Here is a 10,249-nt window from a genome sequence, read left to right as displayed (position 1 = left end):
GAGAGAGAGAGAGAGAGAGAGAGAGAGAGAGAGAGAAAGTGAGTGGGAGAGATTGCAGGGCTTCCTGCTGTGAACTCAAGATGCTTTTTAATTGGATGAAAGGATGAAAAAGAGGGACATGGAGAAACTCTTGCTCACCTTTGCGTCATGTATTATTCATGAAGGGCTCTTGAGGATCCGCCGCAGCCAGTTAAGATGGCATGGTGCAGAACCAACATCTCATTCCAGCTACTGGACTTAAGTGGCATTGTGTTGTGTTTGTGCTTGTGTGTGTGTGTGTGTGTGTTCGAATACCTTGCTGCTGTTTGTTTCAGTAACTGCATTAGACACATGAATATTCTCTATAAAAGGGCCAAAATTAAATGAATAATTCACCCAAAAATGTAATTTCTTTTTTACATTGTGTTTGCATATAAATGTGTCTTAGCAGAGTGTGGACACAACCAGCCTACAATGAGAAAAATCCATTCACTCCTTTTCTTTATGTCCCCAAAAAACCTAAACAGTCTCAATTATTAAGCCGTTTTCTGAGCAATATGACATCATAATGCTCAGGCCCTGCCCACGACCGCTGATGGACTGTCCTGTATTAGCATATCTCCGCCCTCAGACGTTTTCTCCGCTCTCGAGCAGCTGTAGCGACAGCAATGTCTCGTAAGCAATGCAGGTGTTTTGTAGTTTGATGTAAAAGTGAACACAAGAGTTTTTCTTTTCTCCCGACATCAGAGCCACTGAGGACGCAGTGGATTAGTTTTGTCTTTGATGGTAACACACCACCAAATACACACAAAACGGAAGAGGGGGCGGGGTGCGCAGAGCTCATTATCATTTAAAGAGACATGCACCGAAGCAGGTCGCTGTGAACTGAGCTGTTTTTTATCAAGGTAAAAAGGGTGTTTTACACGACCACTGAGGAATTTTAACCGAGGGATGTTGCAGACATTTCATGAAGACACTAAAGAATCATATCAAAATGGGCATCTGATGTCCACTTTAACACTTACAAAGCACATTAAAAAGTAAATGTTTAGCTGAGAAATAATAATAAAAACTCTGTGAATGACAGTCTGACCTTTTCTGTTGTAAACGACACGAGCAATTCAAATCAAAGACATACAAGCATCTAAAGAAACATCAGTGACTAAAGCTACTCGTGCAAATATCATTAAATTCACTTTAACACGTTTTACCTTTTCTTTTGGGAACTGCTTAGACAAAGCATAAATAAGAGGGTCGAAACAACTTTATTTATCTATTTCTTTTAATGTTAAATAATGCTTTTGCCATAGGGGAAAAAATGCAGCTGTACAGAATTTTTTTTTTTCTTGATTGCTTATTTAACCTGACATGTATATTTTGTTAATATTTCAGTTTGTTGTATTATTGAATTTATTTTGTTTATATATTCAATTCAGTTTTTGCTTGTAGCACTTTAGCACTTTAAAATAAATATTACAAGCAAAATGTATTATTATTATTATTATTATTGATCAGGGGATGAGAGTTGAAGAAAAGTATATCATACAAATGTACAATTAAATAATTCAAAAATAAAAATGGTGAAAATAAAATATTTAATATATAATTAATAATATATATTTAAATATATATTATATAAGTATTCATGTTATATATATATATATATGTAAATATGTAGATCTGAATATGCTGATATGATGAATTACTTATTTATATGCTATTATAGTTTTTTAATATATATTTTTAATTTTAAAAATGTATGTATAATTTTTTTTAGAATATATATTTTCAATTACATGTTATTTATATATTTTGTTTTCACCTAAATTTGAACGTTTTAGTAATTTTTGTTTTGTCATTTTTATTTTTATATTTATTTAAATGTCTGTATAGATTTTTATTACATTTTAGTTTTTTTATCTATATAATTGTTTTTATTCATTTGAGTTATTTTAGTATTTAAAGTTAAACTAAACAGTTTGCTTTGGCAACTAGCTGAAATAAGTTTAATTTATTTATTTTTTATTTGACTGTTTTATTTTAAGTAACATTTGAATGTAATTTATTTATTTTTGTTTAGTTTTTTAGTTAACTATAATCATGTTGATTATGAATACATTGTTTTTTTATATTGCAGGTGGTGCCGCAGAATGAGATGTCAAAGGACGCCACCAAAATCAGTGTAAGTGTGTGAAGTTTGTCATTTCCTCCGTGAACGTCTCTTTTGTGTTCGCTCAAGGCTGCCGTCTTCTGCTCAGTGAGAGAATATAAAAATACATGGTGTGAGTGTTTGTCAGGGTGAATAATTGGAGCGTGCAAACACAACATCACACTCGCTTGGGCTAAAGGTGATTTGTTAGCAAATTGCTCTGCTCTTGCTGGTTGAGCCGCTGCATGCTGTGTGTGTGTGTGTGTGTGTGAGAATCTCCCCGAGACACAGGAATCTCCTCATGTTAAAGCCATACAGCCTCAGAGAGCCGCTCGTGAACACAGAGTGAGATGAAGGGGCCGTTTGGAGTGTGTTTGCTCACAGTTCAACAGTATCACTCACTCACACTGGTGCTGCTGTAGCAATATCAGCTGTGATTGTGCCGCAGGTGATCATAACTCTGCTGATATTCAGATTAACAGCATGGCTATCAGTGTGAGGTTGTATAAACAAGCAGTTAATGCTGAGCAACAGACACACTCTTTCATGAACATTTGTTTATTCTATGTAACAAGTTACACCTGTTTTACTGTACCTTGTGATTTGGAATAATTTGAGGAAAAAAAATGAATTGCAATTTCCCCCCGTATATTTGTTTTAATTTTAATATCTTTTAATTCAACTAAAAATATTAAACAAAATATTGTTGTAGTATTTCACTGAAAAATAAAAATTTAGTATTCAAGAAAATAATTTCTTTATTTTAATTAAATAATTTTTTTTTAAATTGCAGTACAAGGTAAAATTACAATTCTATTATTTATATCTTAATTGTAAAAAATTTTTTTGCATTAAACCATCAAGCTTTTATCCAAACCATTGTTATGTTAGTATCATTGAGATGATATTATAATATAAATAAATTTTTTCAATCTTTAACACTTACAAAGCACATTAAAAAGTAAATGTTTAGCTGAGAAATAATAATAAAAACTCTGTGAATGACAGTCTGACCTTTTCTGTTGTAAACGACACGAGCAATTCAAATCAAAGACATACAAGCATCTAAAGAAACATCAGTGACTAAAGCTACTCGTGCAAATATCATTAAATTCACTTTAACACGTTTTACCTTTTCTTTTGGGAACTGCTTAGACAAAGCATAAATAAGAGGGTCGAAACAACTTTATTTATCTATTTCTTTTAATGTTAAATAATGCTTTTGCCATAGGGGAAAAAATGCAGCTGTACAGAATTTTTTTTTTTCTTGATTGCTTATTTAACCTGACATGTATATTTTGTTAATATTTCAGTTTGTTGTATTATTGAATTTATTTTGTTTATATATTCAATTCAGTTTTTGCTTGTAGCACTTTAGCACTTTAAAATAAATATTACAAGCAAAATGTATTATTATTATTATTATTATTGATCAGGGGATGAGAGTTGAAGAAAAGTATATCATACAAATGTACAATTAAATAATTCAAAAATAAAAATGGTGAAAATAAAATATTTAATATATAATTAATAATATATATTTAAATATATATTATATAAGTATTCATGTTATATATATATATATATGTAAATATGTAGATCTGAATATGCTGATATGATGAATTACTTATTTATATGCTATTATAGTTTTTTAATATATATTTTTAATTTTAAAAATGTATGTATAATTTTTTTTAGAATATATATTTTCAATTACATGTTATTTATATATTTTGTTTTCACCTAAATTTGAACGTTTTAGTAATTTTTGTTTTGTCATTTTTATTTTTATATTTATTTAAATGTCTGTATAGATTTTTATTACATTTTAGTTTTTTTATCTATATAATTGTTTTTATTCATTTGAGTTATTTTAGTATTTAAAGTTAAACTAAACAGTTTGCTTTGGCAACTAGCTGAAATAAGTTTAATTTATTTATTTTTTATTTGACTGTTTTATTTTAAGTAACATTTGAATGTAATTTATTTATTTTTGTTTAGTTTTTTAGTTAACTATAATCATGTTGATTATGAATACATTGTTTTTTTATATTGCAGGTGGTGCCGCAGAATGAGATGTCAAAGGACGCCACCAAAATCAGTGTAAGTGTGTGAAGTTTGTCATTTCCTCCGTGAACGTCTCTTTTGTGTTCGCTCAAGGCTGCCGTCTTCTGCTCAGTGAGAGAATATAAAAATACATGGTGTGAGTGTTTGTCAGGGTGAATAATTGGAGCGTGCAAACACAACATCACACTCGCTTGGGCTAAAGGTGATTTGTTAGCAAATTGCTCTGCTCTTGCTGGTTGAGCCGCTGCATGCTGTGTGTGTGTGTGTGTGTGTGAGAATCTCCCCGAGACACAGGAATCTCCTCATGTTAAAGCCATACAGCCTCAGAGAGCCGCTCGTGAACACAGAGTGAGATGAAGGGGCCGTTTGGAGTGTGTTTGCTCACAGTTCAACAGTATCACTCACTCACACTGGTGCTGCTGTAGCAATATCAGCTGTGATTGTGCCGCAGGTGATCATAACTCTGCTGATATTCAGATTAACAGCATGGCTATCAGTGTGAGGTTGTATAAACAAGCAGTTAATGCTGAGCAACAGACACACTCTTTCATGAACATTTGTTTATTCTATGTAACAAGTTACACCTGTTTTACTGTACCTTGTGATTTGGAATAATTTGAGGAAAAAAAATGAATTGCAATTTCCCCCCGTATATTTGTTTTAATTTTAATATCTTTTAATTCAACTAAAAATATTAAACAAAATATTGTTGTAGTATTTCACTGAAAAATAAAAATTTAGTATTCAAGAAAATAATTTCTTTATTTTAATTAAATAATTTTTTTTTAAATTGCAGTACAAGGTAAAATTACAATTCTATTATTTATATCTTAATTGTAAAAAATTTTTTTGCATTAAACCATCAAGCTTTTATCCAAACCATTATGTTAGTATCATTGAGATGATATTATAATATAAATTAATTTTTTCAATTAGTTTTTATTTTTATATTTTCAGTTTTCATTTTAAGGTTTTAGTCATATTTAGTAGTTTGTTTTTCTTCACATCTAAAGTTTCAGTTATTCTAGTACATCAAGTTAAACTACATGAAAATGAGAAATGTTGCTTAAATCGCTTAATTTATTTATTTTTCAGTTTATTTCAAGTGATGAAATAGTTTTTTTATGGTTTTAGTCTTAGTTAACTATTAAACCCTGATCTGAACCCATTAAATAAAATGTTGTAATTATTTTGTCTGTTTATTTTTTCTGCATCTGTTAGTCACACAATTATTGCCGCTTGGCAGCTAAATAGCTCTTATAAGTGTCTGATCAGGGATGAATATGTAGTTTTGCAGGCTCATTCTCTCAGTAGGATGTTGAAGGTGATTGTTACCTGTGTGTGTGTGTGTGTGTGTAGGTGGATAAATCAAAGCATCTCTCTTCTGCTACTTCATGAAATATTCACAAGGACATTTGCTTCCAGTGTGAATGCAGAGCTCTGGATCTGAGGCTGGAGGTTCACTGGAGCCGTGCCGTCCAGTCGCTGATGCTCATGATGGCCCGTTTTACACTTTCGTGCATTTAGCTGTGATGTTATTTCTGATTCTAGAGAAGCTGATAGCTAGAGCGTGTTTGTTAACACTCAACATATGTAGTGCTGTGGTAACGGCGCCAGCGAGTGGAGTTAATGTTAGCGTGTTTGTGTGTGTGTGTGGGTTTGTGAATGTATGTTTATTTATCCACCTGATCCACACTCAATCTGCTTCACTGGCAGACGGCTTTATTGAGCGTCTGGACCCGTGCTCAGAGTCCTCTGGGAATGCTGACCGCTTTAGAGAGAGATTGTCCTATTGTCTTTGTGTTTCAGAGGTAGAGAGAGAGAGCTGTTGAGTGAATGTGTCTCTCATGTGTCTCTGGGGTTCCACAGCTCCGTCTCATTACTACTCACATGCAGACTGCTGCATCTCACTTTCTCACTGCTTTTTATTGCATCCAACTGATGCATTTCACTCCCTCACTGCATTGCATTGCCTCGACTGCATTGCTCCACTAATGCATTTCACTGTCTTACTGCATTGCCTCAACGTACGTAAAGACATTGGTTTTGCATTACAGGTTTTCTTAAGTATTATGTTTAAATATGCAAATGAGTCATTATGTAATTAAATATGCACTCATTTGCATACATTTGCAGAGCATAAATTTGAACACTGGATAAAGCCAGGTACGATATTCTTGTTTCATTTTGTTGACATTTTAGAGTTAAAGGTTTTATGAATGGGATGTAGGACATTTCTTTTTATCACTATGAATCAGAAAATAATGTCAACAGCCAAAAAATAGAATACATTTTCACCATGTTTTTAGGAATAAAATGTCATATAAACCAGACAAATGATATATGAACAACAACCCCAACTGCAATATTTACATGTATAATGTTACAGGCACCAGTCTGAGGGGTTTTTCTGGACTGGCATCACCGATGGCACGGTGTGATTTGATAGGTGCCAGCTTTTGCATATGTTTCATGAAGCTTTTGTGTCAATAGAAGGAGGGTGCGCGCACAATATTACGACGTTTCGTGGTTTTTATGCAGCTTTAAAAAAAATCCTGAAAACACTCAAAAGTATGTTCAGTGGTATTAACACTGGCTTCGTTTCTGGTTTCTTGGATTTTTACGGTTTGATTCAATAGTTCTTTTTGTTTCTGGAAGTAATACATGTACAGATTGTGTATATGAAGTAATCCTACAAAAGACTGGTTTCACCTTCACTGTATGCCTTTATCAAATAAAAAACATTGCTCATATATCATTGTGTATTATTAATACATGATTTGCTTGCTTTTTTATTAACATAGTGTGAAATACTATGCGACTGGGAACGCGCGCTCATCTGAAGAATTTCACTGTGTTCCAAAATTCAAATTTGTTAAAAATTCATATCACTAAGTCACGTGACTAATAGAAGACCGATGTGTCACAGCGTGAGCTCTTCGCTGAATTAAAAGTTTGTGCTATGCTTTATTTTCTGGTACGCACGTGTTTTTTAATTAGTGTTAATTAAGCTTTGCCATAATGGATATCGGTTAATGACAATTAAGTTCCATAAGGAAGTAAAGTGGAATCAGTTGTTTCTCTTTAAGTTCAAAACGGCATCCTGGAGGCTTCAACTCTTTAACCCTTTAACTGTCACCCGTCCCCTCTGTGGGACGCCTACGTTTACTTCACTATATTACAATGAAATCCTAATCTAATTCTAATGACAAACTATATATCGTTGGAAAGGTCTAAGACTCCTAAATAGATATTTTACCAATGTTTTTGTTAAAAATGATGCAGGAAAAGCAATAGATTAATTTATGACAAGAGTGCGCCTCAAAAATCTACATCATAACAGGAGTTCTGACCTTTGTCAAAAAAAAGTCGTCTTCGTTGTCTTTTTCTCTGTCACACTTTAGAAATCATCAGAAATGATATATCAATTGAAAGCTTTAAATCTCAAAATTCATCCTTTGAAACCCATTTTAAAATCAAACATTGCATTACCATGAAAATGGTACATCAATATCATGTTACAAAATGTTTTCGTTCATGAATTATACAAATTGAAGTTTGGATCGTGCACTTTCACGTCTTATGTTCAAAAACGTGAGTGACAGCTAAAGGGTTAAATCCTCCAATTTCTTTTGGTCTGCGCACCACTTATGTCCATCCCTGATTATAATATTATAAATGATATTATAAATTCTAAATGATAACCTACTTAACCTCAAAAATCATTATTTCGTCACTTCAATTTGCTTTGTCGCCTTTACCGGCGGTGAATCCCTCAAACAAAGCACATGTCAAGTGGGTTTGACTTGATAATGATGCTTCTGCACTTATCAGAAGCGGCCGAGGGGAAATTGAATTAGCCCCGTATGCCGCACGTTAGCGGGTCGCCCTGGCGCTGGGGCCCGGTGAATAATAGCGCCTCTGTCAGCGCTGGCAGCAGGATAAATAGCAAAGTACAGTGCAGATAACACGGCAGCAGGCTAACACAAAGCATATGAGGCAGCTTTAATGCGGCTCTCACAGGCGGCACATTTATTAGACTGTCACAGAAGAAGCCGCGACCAAACGAGACTGAACAGAAGATCCGGACCAACGGCACACAACTAGACCAGAACCTGCTGGATTTTTATGAGGGCCCAAGAATTTCATTAATTAATAACTAAGTGTACATTAAAATTAGCACTAATAATTTTGTTTACAAATTATGAATCTAAAAATGAATAATTAATTAATATAATAATACTATTTTAATCAGCAAAAAAAAAAAACATTCTATCAACAAATAGTTCAAATAAAAAATATATTTACAATAAACACTCAAGTATGTAATTTTAAAATAGGCCTACTTAAGTTCATAAATTTCAAAATCTACTTCAAAATAAAATGAAATGACCTACTGGATTCAGCTCAAAGGATGTACAAATATAATAATTATGTTTATCAGAATGGTTAAACAAACTTTATGGAAAATATTCAGAAATTAATTTATTTTATTAAAAACAATAAACAGCATATAATGTCAAATAACATTTACTGTATTGTACAAACAGGCATAACACAAACAAAGCTCTACTATGGTACTAATTGCTTTCTGCCAGAATGCCACGTAATTTCTACAGTAAAACTGAATTATTTGATATTAGCCACAGAATGATATGATTATTATTTTTTTATTTTATTTTAGAGAAGCAACAATAACTATAATAAATGTTATTTTGGCAGAAAACATCATTTACATGGTAATTTGTATTTTTTGTAAGGAACAAACTCGTCTCAAACTATAACTATCTGCATCATATTAAAAAGTACAATTTTCAGCCCTTTCCAAAAGTTGTTCCAGTCAAACGTGTAGATCAGAAGAATCCTATAAACATTCGTCGTCTTAAACCTAGCGTTCAGATGTATGACACCCTGTTATGTGGCATCCTCTTCCTGCAGTAATGTGAGGACGTTGTCTGTGAACTGGTTTCTGGGCTTGTCTGATCCGGTCAGCGTCACAGGCAGCAGATGAGGATGAGGAGGCTCGTGCGTGACGGGACAGCACAGCTCATTCAGACTGAACCAGCACAGATCACGGTCCAGATCCATCAGCGAGCGGAACACACTGCAGAGAATACAGACAACTATTAGTGCCATTCATACTATTACAGCAGGATATGGGACTGTCTACTTACAGCAGCACATAAAGTCAACTAGAGCAGTGTTTCTCAACCAGGGGTCCGTGGACCCCTAGTGGTCCTTGACATAAGGCCAGGGGGTCCGTATAAAGTATGAATTTTTGTATAAATGTTGTATATTTTGACATGACATGTTCCCATGAAAGAAAAATCCAATATAGCTGATGATATGGCCAAATACTGGACAAGTCAGCTAACTTGAATTATACTTGACTGCATTTGGTCCTCACAAAGACACAAATGATACGAGTCAATTTTGTTCTGGGGGTCCTTGAGGATGGTTCTGAATTGGACTGGGGTTTGGTACGCCAAAAGGTTGAGATTCACTGAACTAGAGCATGTTCCGTTTGTAATATAATTATGGTCATTTGCATTCTAATGATTGACAGATATCTAGAGAGCAGGATAACAAAACTTTGATTTGACGGTCAATTCCGACATCTAAAGAGGGGGTTTGTTATGGCTGATGAATTATGTATATGTATGTGTGTGTGTAAAATATATGTAGAAATAAAAAATATATTAAATATAAAACATTATATAGACAAAATAATATTTCTGTCAGGCTGCCTAATCAGTTTGCCTATTCTGAAATTACCAGTACTGAAAATATATTTTTAATTTGGATATTTTTTATATATATACACACAACACAATTAATTTTATTATTATTTAATTACATATATTTCATTATTAATTATATTATATCATATTTTATTAATAATATTTATTTCATTAAATTAAATATAATTATATATGTATATATACAGTGGGTACGGAAAGTATTCAGACCCCCTTAAATTTTTCACTCTTTGTTATATTGCAGCCATTTGCTAAAATCATTTAAGTTAATTTTTTTTCCTCATTAATGTACACA

The 10,249-nt window shown here is 32.9% G+C and overlaps 2 protein-coding genes across 3 annotated transcripts in view; one reads left to right on the top strand and one right to left on the bottom strand.

The window, feature by feature from the left end:
• The window catches only part of LOC107550150 (V-set and transmembrane domain containing 2 like), a 56,331-nt gene extending 54,152 nt beyond the window's left edge, over nt 1-2,179 (top strand). Inside the window, exon 3 of the mRNA XM_016231379.1 lies at nt 2,117-2,179. Coding sequence (XP_016086865.1) covers nt 2,117-2,173 — 57 coding nt within the window. The 3' untranslated portion in view covers nt 2,174-2,179. The remainder of the gene's footprint in view (nt 1-2,116) is intronic.
• Nucleotides 2,180-8,920: 6,741 nt separating this feature from the next.
• tti1 (TELO2 interacting protein 1) overlaps nt 8,921-10,249 on the bottom strand; it is a 12,080-nt gene continuing 10,751 nt past the window's right edge. For both annotated transcript variants that reach the window (XM_016231386.1, XM_016231385.1), the window contains exon 8: nt 8,921-9,299. In XM_016231386.1, the coding sequence (XP_016086872.1) occupies nt 9,110-9,299 (190 nt within the window). In that variant the 3' untranslated portion in view covers nt 8,921-9,109. The remainder of the gene's footprint in view (nt 9,300-10,249) is intronic.

This window comes from Sinocyclocheilus grahami, unplaced genomic scaffold, assembly GCF_001515645.1.
Source record: "Sinocyclocheilus grahami isolate Dianchi unplaced genomic scaffold, SAMN03320097.WGS_v1.1 scaffold389.1, whole genome shotgun sequence".
NCBI lineage: Eukaryota > Metazoa > Chordata > Actinopteri > Cypriniformes > Cyprinidae > Sinocyclocheilus > Sinocyclocheilus grahami.
The sequence above is the reverse complement of the archived record's forward strand: the minus strand, read 5'-3'. Positions and strand labels throughout refer to the sequence as shown.